Source organism: Dicentrarchus labrax, unplaced genomic scaffold (genome assembly GCF_905237075.1).
Source record: "Dicentrarchus labrax unplaced genomic scaffold, dlabrax2021, whole genome shotgun sequence".
In the NCBI taxonomy this organism is placed as follows: domain Eukaryota; kingdom Metazoa; phylum Chordata; class Actinopteri; family Moronidae; genus Dicentrarchus; species Dicentrarchus labrax.
In genome coordinates, this window is record NW_026136713.1 from 30,325,642 (window position 1) to 30,346,156 (window position 20,515).

At 38.6% G+C, this 20,515-nt stretch overlaps 1 protein-coding gene across 3 annotated transcripts in view; it reads right to left on the bottom strand.

Moving 5' to 3' along the window:
• Positions 1-20,515, bottom strand: part of rxfp1 (relaxin family peptide receptor 1) — a 68,185-nt gene that overhangs the window by 25,619 nt on the left and 22,051 nt on the right. For all 3 annotated transcript variants that reach the window (XM_051420669.1, XM_051420668.1, XM_051420670.1), the window contains exons 3-4: positions 6,895-6,978; positions 825-930 (exon numbers count right to left, since the gene is read on the bottom strand). In XM_051420669.1, the coding sequence (XP_051276629.1) occupies positions 825-930; positions 6,895-6,978 (190 nt within the window). The remainder of the gene's footprint in view (positions 1-824; positions 931-6,894; positions 6,979-20,515) is intronic.

Here is a 20,515-nt window from a genome sequence, read left to right on the forward strand (position 1 = left end):
GCAATGCCTTTTTGAGCTGGAAAAAATATTAATAATATTAATATATTAAATATTTTTGGTAAACACAATCGTTGCCTCTATTGGAAAATATTTGGTTCAATCTTTACCAAATTCGGTACCATATACTGTACAAAATCTACAAGTTTGCTTTTTGAAAGCACCATTTCTCTGTAATTGGCCATCAAAATGTTGAAGGGGTGACCTCATGCCCACACAAAACTCTTTAATACAGAATTTGACAGCATCCAACATTTTGGTACACAAGTTCTCTATTAGCATGGGCACCATGCAGCTGATGCAGCAATTACATGTAGGAAATGCAAATATTCCAGGTCACATAAAAACAGCCTAAATTGACTTAAAAGGGGTAATGTACCTCCATCAGACACAAAAAAACTTTGTAATGACTACAAGTTCATACAACCATGTCAAATGAAATTTAAGAAGACAAATTATTTTAAACTATTGTCTCAAAATAATTGAAATCTTGCATTATACACTTTTGACAAAAGACTGTGTGGTGCTGGCTATTCAAGGACATACACTAATCATCAGTGGAATGTGAAGGGGTTGCATTAGTCACTTCCACTCCCCCCAGACATTCATCTATAATTCTGGCTTCAAGTAAGTTACTCACTCACTCATCTTGTGGCAATGGCAGCTACTCACAGTGATAGGGTGGCGCTTTGGAGGGGGGTGGGGGTGTGGCCCGCCTGCTACAACACTTCTCACATGCTCTGACAGTCACAGTCGAGGATGAAGGCTTCCTGGGGATTGCTTGAGCTTTAGGATATTGAAAAAATAAGGGGATATTTTCTACTCACATCATGGTGACATTCATCGCCACCACAGGGATATCTTGAAGCTGTGCGCCGTCACAGTCCAGCTCCAGGTCTCTGCACTGGCAGAGCTCAGGAACGACACCCAGCACTGGAGAGATGGAGGGGAGAGGGAAGGGACATCAGAGGATACGTCAATCAACGGGTCATTCTGCGGAGTGTCAAAGTGTCAAGAGTGGAGCTGTTTGGAAGAATGGCAACCTAGTTCTCCTGGAAGAAAATGCAAACCTGAGATTTAAGGAAAGCAGAGTGTGTAAGCAGAGTTTATTGGCTTGGAGGATTAACACAGGATGGCAATAGTTAATAACTGAACCAGGTCTCTCAAGATTGATTATTGAATATTCCTGGGTTATGCCAACTTTGATTATCTTTCATTAAATCCCAGTTTAGCTATGCAAGACGTGATGAAATGGAGCAGATACGATTGTTTAACCAGGCCTTCCTGGCTCAAATGAAAGAAAGTTTTATTTGAAGACACATCAGAATTAACCACAAGGGGCATTTAATGAAAGGCTCCTCCTTGACAGGCACTACACCTTTAAGCCGTGCTTAAGAGGCTGTTGGAAACTAGATTTTTACTTTAGTATTTTGTTCATGAATGGGATGACAAGAAGACCACAGTAGTAGTTGCAGTAGATACTTGCAGTGGTTGACACTACAACTCCCTTTTATTTAAAATACTATTTTATTAATTTCATACCAGTACTAAACTGTTCTTTTGAGTGGCTCTTTTGGGCTCAATTTCTTTATTTATAAATGTTTTATCATCTCACACTGCGTTTCCCATAAAACAGCTCTATTATTATTGTCATGTATCTGCTGATGTGAGTACTGCTTTGCTATACTAAATCTCAATGAGTGCACATTTGGGCAACACTTATTTCTACCAACATTACTTTTATTATATGGACAGCCCCAGTGGAAATAAATGCTTAACTCTGCGGGACCATGCAAGAGCTCCAACATCTGTATTCAGACAATAATAGGAGAGTTCCTGGAAATAGTAATAGAAAAGTGCCTGTCCTTATTACGAAATGATGTTGCAATGTCAATTTAGAGTCATTTGAAATCCTGCAAATTAATCTTCATGGAATTAATAAAAATAATACATGTCATTACCAGAAGAGGAAGGAAAGCATATCAAGGTTATCAAAATCTATTTGTATGAACGATACAAAATGTACTGACATATAAATACAACCCTGTATCTGACATATTTATGGTTGCTTAAGCTTGATCAAGGCTGATAAATGGGAAAAAAGTACTGTAGCATTTAGAGAGTTTCCTAAAACAAGTTTAACAGGTTGACTAGGTAATGTTTTTTGGAAAATTCATTGCAAACCATTAGAAGAGTGAATGATGAAAGAAAGGATGTTTTGCTGCCTTTTCATCTTTACTAGTTAACGTTAGCTAGCTATATAATTATTTAATTCACTGTACTGCTCAAAGGCTACTGGCAGCTACAGGCAGCTCCCGGCAACTATTAAGGAGGAATGCATGAGTTGGCATTGTGAATCATTTAACACAACTTAAAAGGTCCAGTGTGTAATATTCAGGATTATCTATTGGCAGAAAGTTAATATTGATAGGAATGTTTTTATTAGTGTATCATAACCTGAAAATAAGAATTGTGTTTTCGTTATTTTACAATGAGCAGTTTTTATCTACAGGGAGCAGGTCCTATTCTATAGTCCACCATGTTAAACTGTCATGTTTTACAGTAGCCCAGTACTGACAAACCTAACACTGGCTCTAGATAGGCCTTTCACGTTTTGCACGACTTTGTGCCGCCGCCCCCCGACCTATTACATAATCACTATGGAGAGGTTTCTGTTGTTAGCGGCTAAAGCTCCAGGTAGAGTCTCCCAAATTGATCCATGTGCATTGCCAGACTAAGTGCAAGTAAAAGACTACTATAAATCAGCTTTGAAGATGGTTTCCCATCTGGATCCCCTCCTGAAACCAGGCCTATACCTATAGATGAATTAGGGTCTTGTTGTGCTACCGCTCTGCATTTCCCTGTCTAGCTTGGTACTATAATTACTGGCCAAAGCTAACATTCTGCACATCTCATAATAACTTAACTAAAAGGCCAAATCAAACATAATTTAAATCTCAGTGCTTCTAGGAATTCTACCATTGGTGAGTTTTATTTGCTTTTAATAGCTTAGAAATGTACTGTTAAGACAGAGAACACTTGAACATTGTGCGGACATCATTGATATATGGAGATACATGCAATATTAAAGGAGAAACACTGTCTCCCTACCCAAAGCTGACACAATCTTTGATCATTTATCTTTAGGTAGAACACCAGGCAAACCTGCTGGGTTTTATTTTTGGAAATAAAAATGTGTGGGTGTGTTTTTTGTATACACATTCAGAGGTATAGATTCTCAGTGAATGCAGCATGGATGTTAGCATTCAAACTATGGTCACATAAGTAGAGCCAAGAATAATGAGCTGTAAAAGGCGCCTTAAACTACAGTCATGGCTTAAAATGAAACTTGACAAGTTGATTTCCTCTGACTTGTTTGGTTTTTCATGTTTGAGACTTTGTAATTTAGTGCAGATGGCAAATTAAAAGTATAATTATGTCAACAATTAGGCCATGCGTGCATTATTTATCTTAACATAGATCAAGTCTGACAAACTGCAGGATACATTTAACTTTTTAAACAAGCTGAGAGAAAACCTGATTAATGGGAAAGCTGAATAAAACAGGTTTGTTTACATGCACGACTTCGGTGTAAAAATGTTTTCATCCAAACCCAATTTGCACTGTTCATTGTGTGGAGTATATATTGTATACATTTGGCTGTTCAAATAAGTAATGGCATTTCTCAGTTGGAAACTATGATAAGCTTACTATTTATGACTTTATCACTTTTCTTTTTAAAATTGAGTATTTCATATCTATATCCATCCCACTACTTATTATATTGTCTGTCCTTTCTAAGCATCTGACTATGCAGCTTATTTCTTTTATCTTCAGAAATGAGTAAAACTTTATTGACTCTTTTGTGCTCTCTGAAGTGAAGAACTGGTGGCACAGCGCAGAGCATTATTGAAGGTTTTTCAAATTTGTTTTTGCCCATCTTCTTTTATATTTTAAGGTCACATTTGCTCTTTTTTCTCTATCTTGGTTAAATAGTAGATGCTTAATCAGAACTACTTGTGGGATGGTTAAACTGCTTTGGACACATTCTACAAATTGTTTCTTTTCTACCATAACCCAGCCACGAATGTCGGTTGGTTTAGATTGACTAGGTTATGATTGCTTGAAGGTGGGCTCTAATTGACAACACTTCATATAACTTAAACATTGTAATCTACGGAGGAAAAGAATGGATTTGACAAGTAGGGAAGCTGAGCTTTTTTTTTTTAGTGTTGCAGGAGGAGAAAAGTCTCCTCCTGCCTTGTCAAACATTTGTAACTTGATATCATTGTGATGGATGAGGTGTATATGACAGTATATACTGCATACACTGTACAGTGGGAGCAATAATTATTTGATCCCTTGCTGATTTTGTAGGTTTGCCCACTTACAAAGAATGGAACTGTGTATAATTTTAATCATAGGTACATTTTAACATTGAGCGACAGAATATCACAAAAAAATCCAGAATTACAACATCATATACATTTTATAAATTTATTATCATATTTTTGCATGAAATAAGTATTTGATCCCTTACCAACCAGCAATAATTCTGGCTCCCACAGACCAGTTAGTTTTCGCACTCCTAATCTCAACTAATTACCCGAAACACCTGTGTCAACTCGTTACATCATTATGTAGCTGTATAAAAGATACCTGTCCACACAATCAATCATGTTCCAACATTTCCACCATGGGCAAGACAAAGGAGCTGTCTAAGGACATCAGGGACAAAATTGTAGACCTGCACAAGGCTGGGATGGGCTACAAGAAAATAAGCAAGCAGCTTGGTGAGAAGTTAACAACTGTTGGAGCAATTATTAGAAAATGGAAGAAACACAAAGTCACCGCCAATCTCCCTCGGTCTGGGGCTCCACGCAAGATCTGTCCTTGTGGGATATCAATGATCATGAGAAAGATCAGGGATCAGCCCAGTACTACACAGGAGGAGCTTGTTAATGACCTGAAGGTAGTTGGGACCACAGTCACGAAGAGAACCATCAGTAACACACTACAGCGTGAAGGATTAAAATCCTTCTGCGTGCTCAAGGTTCTTCTGCTGAAGAAGGCACATGTACAGGCCCGTCTGAAGTTGCCAAAGAACACCTGGATGATTCGGAGGAGGCTTGGGAGAAGGTGATGTGGTCAGATGAGACCAAAATAGAGCTATTTGGCATCAACTTGACTCGCCATGTTTGGAGGAAGAGAAATGCTGAGTACAACCCCAAGAATACCACCCCCACTGTGAAGCATGGAGGTGGAAACCTTATGCTTTGGGGGTGTTTCTCAGCTAAGGGGACAGGACGACTTCACCGTATCAAGGGGAGGATGAATGGGGCCATGTACCGGGAAATTTTGGGCGACAACCTCCTTCCCTCAGTGAGAGCACTGAAAATGGGTCATTGATGGGTCTTCCAACATGACAATAACCCAAAACATACGGCCAAGGCAACAAAGGAGTGGCTCAAAAAGAAGCATATTAAGGTCCTGGAGTGGCCTAGCCAGTCTCCAGACCTAAATCCCATCAAAAATCTGTAGAGTTGACAAGCGACAGCCTCGGAACCTTAACGATTTGGAGAGGATCTGCAAAGAGGAGTGGACCAAAATCCCTCCCAAGATCTGTGCAAACTACAACAACCGTCGGACCTCTGTGCTTGCCAACAAAGGTTTCTCCACCAAGTATTAAGTCCTATTGTTCTATGGATCAAATACTTATTTCATGAGAAAATATGATAATAAAAATTATACACAGTTCCATTCTTTGTAAGTGGGCAAACCTACAAAATCAGCAAGGGATCAAATAATTATTGCTCCCATTGTATATACTGTCATAGCCACCTACCTCATGTACATAAATAAATCTGTATTTAAATACTTATTTCAGCATCCTTTGCACTCTGCACCATTGCACTATTGTCTATACTGTCTACACGTATTTGTTCTTTGTTTTGTTTATATATATGTGTAACTGTACATAGTAGTTCATGTCTATTTTGTTGAGATAGACAAATTCAGTCAGATTCCTTGTATGTGTCCACATACCTGGCCACTAAAAGTCATTCCGATTCTGGTTCTGATGTATACTTGATGCAATATGGGTGATGAATTACCTCTGTGCTATAATGCCAAAGATGTTTGCAATTAAATGAGGTGGGTTGAGCCTGAAAGGGTTAGTTATAAAGTAATTTAACTTTAAAGAACCACAAGATGTAAATACATATCCTTATTGCACTGGAACTGTCCATTGAATTTTGAGTTTTTGGTAGTGTTCAACAAATACATGTTTATCCTGGTGGCTGCTCGTCTTGATCTATTCATGTCATTAAGAAATTGTGAAAACCAAATCTAGAATAATTAGCATCGAAGTATTTGTAAATATGATTTTTTGCATTTTCTAACTTGCTAACCTTTTCTAACTCGCTAACCTTTTCTAACTCACTAACCTTTTCTAACTCGCTAACCTTTTCATTGTGTTTTGTTGAATATCTTTACAGCAGGGAGAAGGTTCATGAGAAGGGCACAATGCATCAAGTTCACGTTATTCCCCTCCAGACCTAATTCCACCTCCACAAAGTCATTCCAACGAACCAGTCAGAGTCTCTGTGAAATTAACTTTCACCGGCTTCCCACTCCTGCTGCATGCCATTATGCAACAACTGAACTGCCATCAGTTTTGTTTCATAGAACAAACCGTATCACAGCAGTGATTCAAACATGTATGGCTTTCTATTTGATGCCCTAAAGGACAACAAAAAAAGGAAAATCCAGGAAAACTACTTCTCTGCCGAGGTTATTTTAAAGAAGAGTAAAAAAAGGAGGCACGCATGCATATGAGCACAAATTAACCCAAACCACCTATAAATATGCAGTTAATAACAAAATACCAGTACTTACAGCACACATTGGACTTGGTCCCAGTGTTATAGCTTGGCATTCCAAAATACTTGTCGAAAAGATGGGGCCATCCATTATTATCTCCTGGAAAAGAAAATGAGACAGACAAAGAAAGAGATCACAACCCATCATTTGTCCCTCAGAACATTTTTTATAGTTCAGTATAATTTGAAATCGTTCAAATGTTCCATTCTGTCCGCCCACAGGGCACACAGTTCCTCTCCCTCCTCGCTCTTTTGTGATAAAAAGATGCATATGCCTTGCTGTAGGTGAGATCAAGGTCATTTTTTGTTGCTCCATGATGGCTGTAGATATTTAATAATAATAAAAAAGGATTGGCCTGCACAGTGCGACCAGTTGTGGCCAATAGAATCACACATTAATGACTAATGTAGAACGGACCCTACTTATGTAGCATTAAAGATTTGATTTCACTGTCCTTTTAAAATGTGTTCTTCTAGATCAAATGGCATCAGTGTGACATACAGGATTTTTTTGATTTTGTAGGTGGGTCCCACACAACCAAATCTATAATGTTGATTTTAGGACTTTGCATTTGAAATAAGAGCTGGAACTCACTTTCAAATTCATACCAAAATGAACTTTTCACAATCTTTTTGAGGCAAAAAATGACCAAACAGGTGCTAAAAAAATAACATGTATCTGATGAAAGTGGTGACTCTACCACTAGCTTTGCAGTGGCATGAAATGAGAGGCTGACAACAACATCCATCTTTAATTACTTCCTCACAGCTCTCCCTCTTCCCCCAATATATTTTTGTACTCTCATTAACTATACAATATAACTGTTGTTGGTTTATCATCTGATATGTAACCTAGGACATCTCAGTTAAATGTTTGCTATGGGCTGCTTAGCCTGCCGTGACTTGGGAAACATCAGCTCATTGTTTGCTGCCACAACCTCCTGGGAAGACAAAAGTGCCAGGTCAACTGGTACAAACACACAAATGGTAATAATAATAGTGTTGATGACATTTCTGAGTAATAATTTGCTTTTTTTCTCCAACACTGAAAATACCAAGCCAGTGTTCTGTTTATTAAAAGAAGGCACAGTTTCTCCCTATAAAATAAATTGGCTCCCATTGTTCATTTAAAGAATCGGCTCACAGAGCAGACTCATTCACAAATGAGAACTATCATTACAGTCTATATAACTGCTCTGCTTGCTTACTACATGTGTACTAAACCACCAGTCCACATTCTTCTATTTTATGTAAGCAACAAGTTTACATGCACTCTAATTTTCTAGTATGTTTCCGAATATGACAATATTCAACAATGTAAATAGCATATTCTATTTGGATATTCCTAATTAGAACTTATTCCATGTGGAGCAATTTCTGATTAGGACACGTGGGATATGCCAATATTATTTAGGTTTTAGGAGCATTCTTTGGGTGTGCATTCGGATATGCATTTCATTTGGGGACCACAGTTTGTGACACACAGCCTCTTGCCTGTTTATGGTCAGCTCTGGGCGATGTAAACAAACCAACTAGCCAACAGTTTGCATAGGTGGAGTAGAGGTGCATGCACAAAACAAAAGCCCACATTTCTGTTTGGAAGGAGAGACACACCTACTTTTAAACATTATGAAAGACTTTGATACAGGTTTTTGGATATGTGCAAATATCGCAATGGCAATCTTTTCAAGAACGTGGCTGAATGAGTGAAAAGAGGGAGGCTGTGTCTGCAATGTCGAACATGTTTGCCACCGGTGGAAAACATTTGACGAAAAGAGGAAAAATGACTCAAGCTTCTCCAGCCGTTCCACTTTCACTACGGGACCAACATGACTGCAGTTTAAAAAGGAGGTTAAAGGAAGGAAAAGGAGGGAAATTCCTCCAGTAGTATGTACAGTACATAAGTAACAGTTATGTTAAGAGGAGTATGCACAACTACATGTATACGGGAATATTATTATATGATATTAATTTTCATTAAATATGTAGGAATAGTAGGAATAAAAAAACTGTTTAGTTGGAATATTGTCTTCATTTGGAATCAGGGCAAAAAACTGTACCAGATATGGGTGACCTACACGTGTACTGTGTCTGAACACATTCCCTGGCGATACAGAGGGAGCACTGAAGCTGCTGCTGCTATGCTAATGTGCTGCCCACGCTTTGCCACCTTTGTAGACGTGATTTTAGCAAGCACCATATGCTGAGGAAGCAGACTGTGAGATCTGGTTGAAAGCTTTCAAACAGACCTTGAGGTAAGATCATTTCTGTTTCCAAGATGAAGGATGAACTTTCACACTGAACTTTGTTCTGTCTAACAAGCCATTTTCCAAAGATACTCAATAATATAACACAGATGAAAGCACCAAATCCTCACCTCAACTTGAATGATGTTTGGAGGTTCTGACTTAAAAAATTACTTACTTACAATATTTATTCAAATGTTGAGTAATTGACTTAAAGGGGAATTTGGCAACTTTTTCAACTTAATAAACCTGTTTAGAAATCATTTGGATGGTTAAATGGCCTGTTCCGGTGTTAATAGTGACTGTCCCCGCTCCCCCTAGCGTCCCCAGGCGGAAAACCAACCATGCAACTTTGGGACTACCGTCCCGTTAAGTTGGAAATAGGAAGTATCGTGAAAAGCGAGAACGAGCGAGAAACACGAATTGCTTCACGGCAATTCCACATAAACGCAATGTTCTATGATACTGTGTATAATGTATTACCCACCTTGGTAGACATTGCTCCACACGAAAAAGGAGGGTGCCGCAAGTGAGTGAAATATACGTCCCAGAGCTATAGGGGGAGCTTGTTGAGAAAACATGCAACGACAAAAGTGAAAACCAGCGAAGAAATGGCTAGAGTTGCCAAGTTCCCCTTTAAACGATTACTTTCCTTACCTGTCAGACCCTTTATCCAGACTGTACAAGAACTATGCAAGCTTTTTGAGAACAACATCTTGAATACAAAAAACTATTTAGAATTTGAGGTGTGCTGCTGCCAGGACAGTAAAGAAGTGACTCAGATTCCACTTCAATCCCTGTGGGGGCTCTGCTGCAGCGTTTGAGGTGGTCAGACAAAACTCCTGTAAAAACCCTTCATCCTGCTCTGGCAGACTCACTCGCCACACATCTAAGTTCAGATTCCAGAGGAGACTTCTCGCTTTTTCCAACTATCCATCACTGTTCCTTTGAAACCCTTGGGCTTTCCGGTAACTTGAAACTTCAGCCAGAAATTAATCCTTAAATCACTGCTGTTTCTCAGATAACTGTTATTTTATCCTTAGCCTCTGCTATTCTATCATATGTATTATTATCATACATATATGGTGGAAATAATGTGTATAATGTGTGAGCATTTTTTTTGTGGATAAAAATCAATAACTTAAACACACATAATCACACCATCACACCACTAATTGGATGAATAATTCTGCATTGGAGATGCGTATGTATGTGTATTAATTATTTAATCATTAAAGTTTCATATCCTACAGTCAATAAATTTGTCAGATATATAATACATTGAGATTCAGTGCTCATGTGGACATACAAAGAAATAACCCCAACATTCACGTGAAATAAGGCTCAGTGAGGGAACATTGATTTTAAGGCACATACCTTACAGACCAAGTTCCTTCCCACTAATAGTCAATCTCACACACAATCTGCATGCTAAATGTGCCCACACAGTGAAGTTCATATGGTCCACATTCAATACTATCTACTTACAATAAATTGCATAGGGTGTAGTTGGAATGTGATCATGCAAACTCAAGGTGACCATGGAGTGGAATGTGTTCTCTGCACCAATCAAGGACTGGGCCTTTAAAATCAATATCGTTTGACTGACAATGCCTTTTGTCTTCATTGACATTCAAGATGTTTGTGCAACAGTGCTTGAGGTTTCTGTTTTTGAAAACCAGGTTAATGTGTAGAGTGAAGTTTGGTGTGAGTTTAGCAATAATGTAATATCTCTTGACTACACAAACATCCCTGAAAATACATTACTTGATGCTGTTTTTTTAGAAGATTTTTGAACAAGAAAATGGCACAACATGAAGCATAGATACAGAAGGGCAGGAACATGCAGAGGGAAGGCAAGAAAATTGGGACAGAAGTCACTGACATGACATGAATGACCTGAATTCTACGCTGCAGCCACCCAAGAGTCCAACTCAGCCTGTCATCATGAGAGGGATCCATTAGCTCTATGCTAAACAGGCCAGTCTTAGGTTGGTACGTGTAACACATCACATTACAATCATGCTACAGTTCTGTGTCTGATGTGTCGAACACATATATTGTTATATGTTGTTGTCTACAGAACATTCAATTAATCTTTTTAACCTGAGTAAATTGTAGTAAAATGGTGACCAATAGTATGTTTAGAGTTCCCCTCCATACATGTTTTAAGACATATATATAAATAGTATCGGAACAATAATGTGTCTGATATGTTTTTTTCTGCCATAAAAGAAGAACAATTTCCACGTTTAAATCCTTAAAAACTGATCTAGTCCATCTATGAATAATCTATGAATATGCAAATTGTTTTAAAGTTTTCCTGCTGCACACACAAGAGATATCTTACTTCACTGCCCATTCTCAGTGTATGTGCTCTGGTGGCATTCATGTTTCTACATCGCATATGTATAAGTTGCATACTGGACCTGGATTGACTGAAATATTTGTGATGTCACAAATCATGCCTGTAAGCCCCGCCCCTTAGAAATCAGATTCAAAGTGAGCATAGAGAAACTTTCCACTTTCAGCAAATGAACGTGAAACATCCTGTTAGTGTCAAACTCTGCACAGTGAAGCTCAAAAGAAGAAAAACTGATTTTTGAGTGCAGTGACATGTATTCATCATATGAATTCGTATTTACATAGCAGAGGTGTTGCATGGCTCTATCCAAGCCAATTTTGCACTGAAGTAGAATTACCTGGGGACCTTGGGAGATTTTAGGATTCATCACCCAATTCTGTGCCATGTGCTGCATTTGTAAGAAATAAACAAAGTCTGTTTCAGTGAAATTTAATGACGTACTAATTGGAACTTGGTCCTTTTCCAAATGGATCTCCATGCTGAGTCGCTGGAGGAGCCTCTTGAATTTGCAGCCAAAATGCTATTGAAGCTCTTATATGCACTGTGGCCTGATAAAAAAATACAAAAAAGCCCCCAAAATTAGTGAGATGCTGATTCACACTGGAATAATTTATCAGATGGCCTCTTTGTGTTTGGGTTATTTACTATGGAATTTCTCGACAAAGGCAGATTTGCACATACTTAACAACACAGATGCGTCTGTGATTATATCGAATCACAGAACAACCCAAAACCCTAGTCTAATGATTAGGCTGAGTTACATAGAGCAACGTTTTGATGTTCCCTTGATGAGTCCCATTATTGTGTGCGTCTTCAAATGAACACACACACACACACACACAACTATGCACATATTCCACAATATCAATTCAAAAACGGTAGTAGCAGTCGGTGGCAGTAAAAGGATAGCAATTAGCCAATGAAAGAGGAAAATGAGAAGAATACCACTGCTGTAAACAAAGCAGGTTTCAAAGTAAACAAAGAAAGGCTTTTCAAATGTTTAATGGGGTATAAAACATATTTTGTATGTTTTGTTCGTTTGGTCTTGAGGATACACATAATGCGTTCACTGGTAAATGTAATTAAAGCTGTTTTTATTTATAATGAAAACTCCTCAGGGTACCTTTTTAAAGCATGGACATGCATATAATGTTGGGTTGGGGATTTGGACCTCCATGCTGAGTAGCTGTAGGAGCCTTTAGTAGCAGTATTATTGTTTTGCCATGCAAGCGGCGTAGCTCTCGGGATGGCAGTGTCTGTTGGCAAATATTTCATCACTTATTGGTCAGTTTATGAAATGTTGCTACAAATATAAAACTTTGTTTTATGACAAAAACCTGCAAAACTAAATATTGTTCCTACTCCTGTTCTATAATTCCATCCAGGCAATATATACTCAGAGGCCACATACTGATCTGTGAACCTGTTCATGTACAGTACTCACCATAGGCACATACATATGCAGCCGTGTTAAACAATTTGCTGAGGTTTGTGATCAAAGCCACTGAGTGAAAGCGTGCCCTCCCTATGCATTGACTGTACATTTAATGTTTAGCAGTTTGCAATTCTGTGGGCAGAAGTACTTCAAAGGCAGCAGGAGGTCTCTTACACATTAGCCGCTGTTTGGGTATGAAATGCAAATCTCACAAAGCACAGATGCTATGACTCCATCAGCTGTGATAAAAGAAGCTATGATGAAAAGACAGCGCTCCTGGCCCTAATTGATAAGCCTCCCATGAATGTGAGTGTGTTTGATTAAAGAACACACAAGTTTTAAACACTGAGCAAAGTGAGAGAAACCAAGATAGTTAATGACACAGAGTAAAATGTATTCAATATGCAGAGACCTCATTTTCAGATACAAGTCCAGGCCAATAGAATCGCTGTTCAAAGCTATGTCCAAAAGCACATTACTGAGTGAGAAACATTGATTAACAATGATTATCTCTACATGCCTTGCTGAGACACTCCCCATCACTATTAGAATTATCAATGTTTTAAAAGCGCAGCTGATAAATTCTTTAAAGGGGTGTGTAATTTGGCATAAGCTGTGACCTATTTGCCTCTATGAAACCACAAGCCTGGAATAAGAAACAGCATAGGATTCATGATTGGGTATGCTATTGATTGGTTTTGTCATGTTACTCTGTCCTTCCTTTTTCCTGCCCCACTGGGTCAGTTTTTGATCATGTAGGATTTTCTAACGTGACTAATTGGCCTCAACTATGTCTTGATTATTGATGATGTTTTTAAAGCACCTCTCACTGGTGTTTGATCATGATATGATAGCTCTCTCAGGACCTAGTATTGATTTTCATATCGATTGGTGTTGTCATTTATGAGTCTTCGCTTAACTTTGCTTCTTGATTATAAGGTTGCATTAATGACAGCTATGATGGAACTTGCTATGATAAATGGACCCTAATGCTGCATGAAAAACAAGCTGCATAACTATAGTGAGAGCAGTGTGCATTATTCAAGTTGGCATTTGGGTTCACAGAACCCAGCAGGTAACACCTTGTAACAAATTGCATGCTGGTTTAATTCAAAACTTGCTTTCCTTTATGGTTTCTATTAGTCTTGTTCTGACTGACACACTGATTATGTGTTATTTAGTTCAAGAAACACAAATCACCTTACTATATCACTCCTATCCAGTGCAACACCACCACAAAGTACAGCGTATGTTGTATTTAGAAATCAAACCAGGGCAAAAAGAAGTACACACAAATATTTTTGATAGCAGCATAACAGTTTTCTAATATTTATCATTTGAATAAATTGTTTTAAATATTTATGCAGCATCACATAATTGGTACATAAGCACACATCTTATTTTGTGTACATCAAAAGGCCAATGAAAAGCAGAATGAAACAAGCAATGGAATCAATGGATTTGAGTTTACTATCAGCTGACCATGGGAAAACAATGTGACAATGTGAGAGGCATCACGTGTAGTGATGAACCTACAGAGAATTATCACCTGAGTGTGCTTCATGGTGAGTTTAGTTGCCCGGCAACTTCGCTGTCTTTGTTCACTCTTGCCACTCAGGCAAATACATGTCATGAAATAATGCCAGAGGCATACCTAAGGCGTCATATTGTGAGGTGGAGGGCCACTGAACAAGTTGCAGTATTTGACGACGATGACGACGACGACGACGAGTGACAAGTCCACCATATTAAATTAAAAGGTGATACGTCACTATTGTGTTCAAAACCTTCTTTAGGGTAAATATCTCACCTCAGATTTAGGAGTGATGTTTTTATCGTATTTGAACAAGACAGTTGTTAATTTCAGACAGTTGCACATTTGCTCCATACTGAACTTACTGAAAGGATGCCAGGAGCCAGGAGCCAGGAGCCAGGGGATGCATGATACACGACTGGTTGGTGAGCTTTTGAACCTGAAAATAAATTTTCCCTTGTTGCTCCTTCTGACTTGCTCTTCACTCAATTTACATCAGTCATCCTCTTATGTTTTGTCTCCGTTATCCTGGTTCTGTCAGAACTTGAAATATATAATTAGGATTCAGTCTCCATGAGGATTCTCGGTCATGTTTTGAAGTACTAAATCAGTAAAGAGGAGACTGCCAGAGGGGTTCCATTTAATCCTCAGTAGGTTGTTTACACCTTGAAAAGTCACTGAGCTCACCGGCGAGCCGTTAAAGCTCTCGTAAGATGGTATCATTACCTCCTTAATGTGATGCATTTCGTGTTTAGACAGGAGAGTGCAACATCAATCTTAAGTGAAAAACCAACGTTGAGAGAGAACAGTGTTATGATTTAATATGACAGGCAGAAGGGAAGGGCATGTGAAAGGGACTGATCTTATTAGTTGGACTCACCCACTAATGCAGCATGGGTGTCCAGTGAAGATGAGCTGTTTTCCAGGAAAAGACAGTTTTCCAAAAAAGTTAAAGTGAAAGTCAAAATTGAACCTAGTCCAGTTTAAGTGCAAGCCCTCGTGGAACACATTAACTCAGTAGACACTAACGTCAGGTTTACACAAGACAACGGAAATGACAATGGAGCGTCTTTTGGAGTGCACACTAAAAGAAAGGAAAGCCTGGTTTATCAAAGTGTACAGGAAAATGACTCACACCAACCAGTGGAAAACAAGCTGAGAGTTACTGGAGCCATTTACCATCAGGCTGAGACTGCGCCAACAAGCCGTGAGGCAACATTTCAGGAAAGAAAAACACAAAACAAAAACGGAGCAAAAAAATACACTTGGGAATAAGCAGAGGAGGGAAGCAGTGTTCTTGAAATCTAGGATTCACCCTGAAGACCATATGCACAAACCCCCAAAATCTATGCAGTGTCTAATACAACAAGGGAAAACATACAAAACAACTGCTGAGCAAGTGCATGGCCCTGAACACGAGCTGGCTTACTAGAGGTCTCTGCTTCTTAAGAGTCAATACTTGGTGTTGAAAAACTGAAACCCCCCACTATATTGCTAACAACATGTTTGTTGCTTTTTGAATTTGCCTGACAATGATGAGCGTAACTTAACCATCAAGCAGCTATTTAGGCTGACCTCAGCTCCATGAGTTGGTTGAAAACGCTTCCTCCAGTTGACTCGTTCCTAATGAGAATCCTGTAAAAGGGTCTTAAAACTGCACTTGATGGTTACATGATATCAAGCTCACAGGTCCCGTACAAATATTCTGCATCCTTACCTTATTCTCACAAATTAAAGCATTTTTCTTGTATTGTAGTGTATGGATAGTTAGTCCGTAACGGAAAAAATATGTCATTCTAACATACATAACCTTGTTTGGATGCTTACTTTAAATACTCGCTTGTATTTTTAAACAGTATGTTTCACTTTTAACGTTACAAGAGAAAAGACTTTTGGGATGAGGACAAATGGAGTTTCTGTAAACTTCCCCAAATAAAGACCAGGACAGAGATTCTAACCTCAGCCTAAACTCTAATATCATCCAGGACTGTTTTCAACACAGTGGCGGAATACCACACAGTGGAAGTCACAAATAGGGGCCTTTTTTTAATACAACCCGTAAACCCACAAACTAACGTAGTTAGCTAATGACGTGATTCTTGGCTTTATATGTAACGCTACTGTGGGTAGAAAGCTAGTTAGCCAGACATGCTAATGATTGCAACTTGCGTTAAGAGCTAATAAACACACTGTTTAATCCATTCATTGCACTATTGCTCATGTGTTTTAGAAAGGATGAAAATATGCACCGACTTCAGAATGCTTGACAGACATGCTTCGCTTCTTTGAGGGAGGGGTTTAACTAACAGCTGCCTCAGAGAAAGCAAAAGACAAAATATGCTGAAATTTTAATTAGTTTTTGGGCTGTTTTTCTCTGTTTGTGAATCTTCAAAGTTGATGGGTGTAAGTAATCTACATTTATGACAGCCATGCATGGTTAAGACCCCACGCTTGTTAAAACTCAAGAGGAAATTCAGTTTTTTAGAATTAGTCACTGACACCCCATCCATTGCAATATCCTATTTCATTTATATTATTTTCAGTCAACAGTCTAATTAGAGGGAAAGTAAACTGAATGTGATTCTGCAGTTTGATAAACCATGGAAGTGAAATAATAATGAGTCACTTTGAACTTTTGCTTCAAAGACATTAATTTGTGACTCATTATATTATCATGATGATATAAAATAGCACAAACAGACTGATGCTCAATCAAACCAATAATTGAAAAATGGATGGCTCGATTGCGGTTCAGAGATCAACAGCCACAATTACAAAAGAAGGAGGCGGGTGAGAGACAATCTGTGGGAACACTCTGATGTAGCGTGCACACTATTTGAAATCAAACTCAAAAGACACACAACACGCCTGCAGATACACATACAGGACTTGGAGAAAAATATTTTTTCTCTCTGATAACAACCCCCCTTCAGCCACCTGTCAGTTTCTTAAACAAGGTAGAATTAGGCTACACAGTCCTCTGTGTACTGGAATACCTTGTTGTGAATGTGTAAAAATGAATCTATCAAAATAATACAGAAATATGATCTCAATCAATAAGTCTGACCTACATTGCTCCTGGCAGGAAATCCGAAGCAGACATCAGCCCTGAATTACAATTACACAATGACAATCTTCAATCCAGGTTCTCACAGTCTGGAGTCCCTGCTGGTTTTCATTCTACTCATCTAATTAGGTAATACCTGAGACGCCAAGTAAATGTAATCAGGTAGTTGGTAGGACAGAACAGTAGCAGTACTATGTGTGCCGGGGGCAAGAACTGACAATTGCTACCACAAAGGATGCGTGTAATAATTTATTTTATGATAATTGTATGGTCTTAACATTTCTAAGATCCTGAGAGGAGTTTTTTCACAAGGGGGCATATCCACAGCGCAAACAGGCAATACATCAGGTGAAACATGTCAATTCTAATTGGGCAGGGGGCTGTTCTATATGCTCTGTTGCAGACACAGACCATAGAGAATGTATCTCACATTGCAATGCACAGGGATTTGAACATTAAACAATCTTGACAGGGTCAAGCCTTTGCCTCTCCATGCTCTCCTCAATTACATGTAAATTGTTATTACTGCAGGAGAAAAACATTTGTGAATGCAAGACTGGAACAAAGTGACCTGAAAGAGTTGGATGGATCTATTCTCAGAAAATATGTCATACAATTGCAGTCCTTTGATTTTCATTTCAAAATGATCACCGCTGTACAATGGGATTGAAATGATGCAACTGTGTTCAACCACAGAAACTGAAATGGTACATAATGCACAGTCGACTCTGTACGGCTTTCCTCATACATCACTGAACCTGATCTTCTCTAGGAGGATTAATCTGTAAAGACCAGTGTCACACCAGCAAACTGAGCTACTGGCATTACGGTTTAGCACAAAAAAGTGTATAAAGTGAATAAAATTAATTTGGGGTATGGAACAAATGAACAGCAGGTGTCTGAAAAGATTGACTTAAGGAGCTCAGGTTTTGCATTTAAGCCCTTTTCACACATCAAGCTCCATCCAGAAATGTTTCTGAAATTATCCTTGTCGGGGTTATGTTTACACTGGAGCAGATATGCCACACATGCTCAAGCAAGACTCCCACCCTGGATGTTCCTTTGCAACACATTTCTGAGAAAAAACACTCAAAGTACTGTCTCCAAAACCCTTTTAAAGTAAAGTGGCACATTTCATACGGCACAGCATTTGTCTGGAGCATGACATGCAAAAGTTTGTTTGAGAATTATCCTTTTTTCTAACGATTTCCAAAATGTCTGTAAAGTGGACGGCCTCAAAGATAAGGGAACTGCTGGGCACCCAACTGGGCAATAGAGATTATTAGAAGAAAAAAACAGTATGAAGTGCAAAACCTGTCCTCGGCTCACCTGTTCGACACTGTCATGTCACATGTGAGCACATCCTGCACAGAAATAGTGGTAAAACGCAGAACGGAGTGCTGAGCACTAAAGATGTAAATAAATAAATAACCAATCAAGACAAGAAGGATTGTGACTTGAGGGCTTGAGAATCGATCCCCCTGGCATGATAAATCTAAGCGAGGAAGTGACTGAGGACTTACTGCCACAGCCACAGTAATCACTGCTTGGTTGCAGTGAGACGGAGGACTTAATGGACAGGTACTTTCAGGTGTGCTTGTGTGTCTGACCAGACATCTCGTCAGTAAAGTACAGCGTTAATCAGCCTCCAAGTTGTCTCATTCTGGATGCGCGGTTAATTGAGGATTTAGCCGGCTAGTGACGATTTGGCATTACGAGTTGTAATGTCATTGTAATGTCACAGTGTTTTTCTTACATCAAAGCAAAGTAGTGGGCCTCTTTAGTTTGCTGGTTTATCAGTAGGGATAGATTTTGTCAGGTAATTCATTCTTGGTGAGAGAAACATATTACCCGCATAAATATAGTATAAAAAGCAGGCTAACCTGCAAATAATACTTATGTTTTACAAAATACATAAACACAATGACAACGATTGACAATGACATTTAAAAGATCTAAAATAGTGTATATACTGTATTACTGTAGATACAGTAAATTCCACTCTCCCAAAATATACACATAAGAAACTTACACTACTCCCTGTGATTCCCTGTCTTTTTACCCCAGTAGTGCTATAGAGCTATTTTTCCATGAATGTGTCACAGAGGACGTACATGCAGGCACAGGATACACATTCATGCCATTGGTTTCACACTATTCCACTGATCCACAGGTGACTGCAATGTGCTAAAAACATGAATGAAAACAATGCCAGATTTTTTTAAAAAAGGGCAAATATTTTATGAGGAAGTGAATGCATTCAACACAGTTCAATGATTTAGTGAGTAACACTGAATATAAACATAACTTTATTTGTTCACAAGAAAACTTCACAGGGCACCTTTAATACTAACATAACTGTGGTAAACAAAGACATTTGAAACCAGTGTTTCATAGCAGAAATTACTATGTGGGATTTTGTTTCATTTGTTCAATTTGGAATCAAACATTTAATTATTTATCAATCACTTCTCATTTGGCACTACAAAAACGTCTCATATCAACACCACATTAGATCACACTGAGCCACAGTCATTATTTAGAGACTGAATGTATAAGGGTCCCATCAAGTGCAATTAGAGACGGTGCATGCTTACTGTATTACCATGGGGTAATGCGTGTTTTATGAAAATCAAAGACCAAATTCAGAGGCTGTTTTTGTTTGCAATATTGGCTTTTCATTGTTTTGCAATGTTAAAACAAAACCACACTCAATTAAGCAACAATAGACTTCAATTAAGACATTGTTTTTGTGATTCCTTTATTGCCTTTAATAGATAGTGACAGTAAAGGGGGAGAGAGAGGGCATGATACGTGGCAAAGGCCACAGGTTGGATTCGAAGACTGGCCTGCTGCAGCAAGGACTCAGCTTCGGTACGTGCCCATAGCATGCCTTTCTGATATAGAAATTAGTTTTCTGTTAATATCCTCTCAAGTCACTATGTCAGCGATGGAGAGGCTGTCTCCTGGATCAAATCTTTACAGAATGG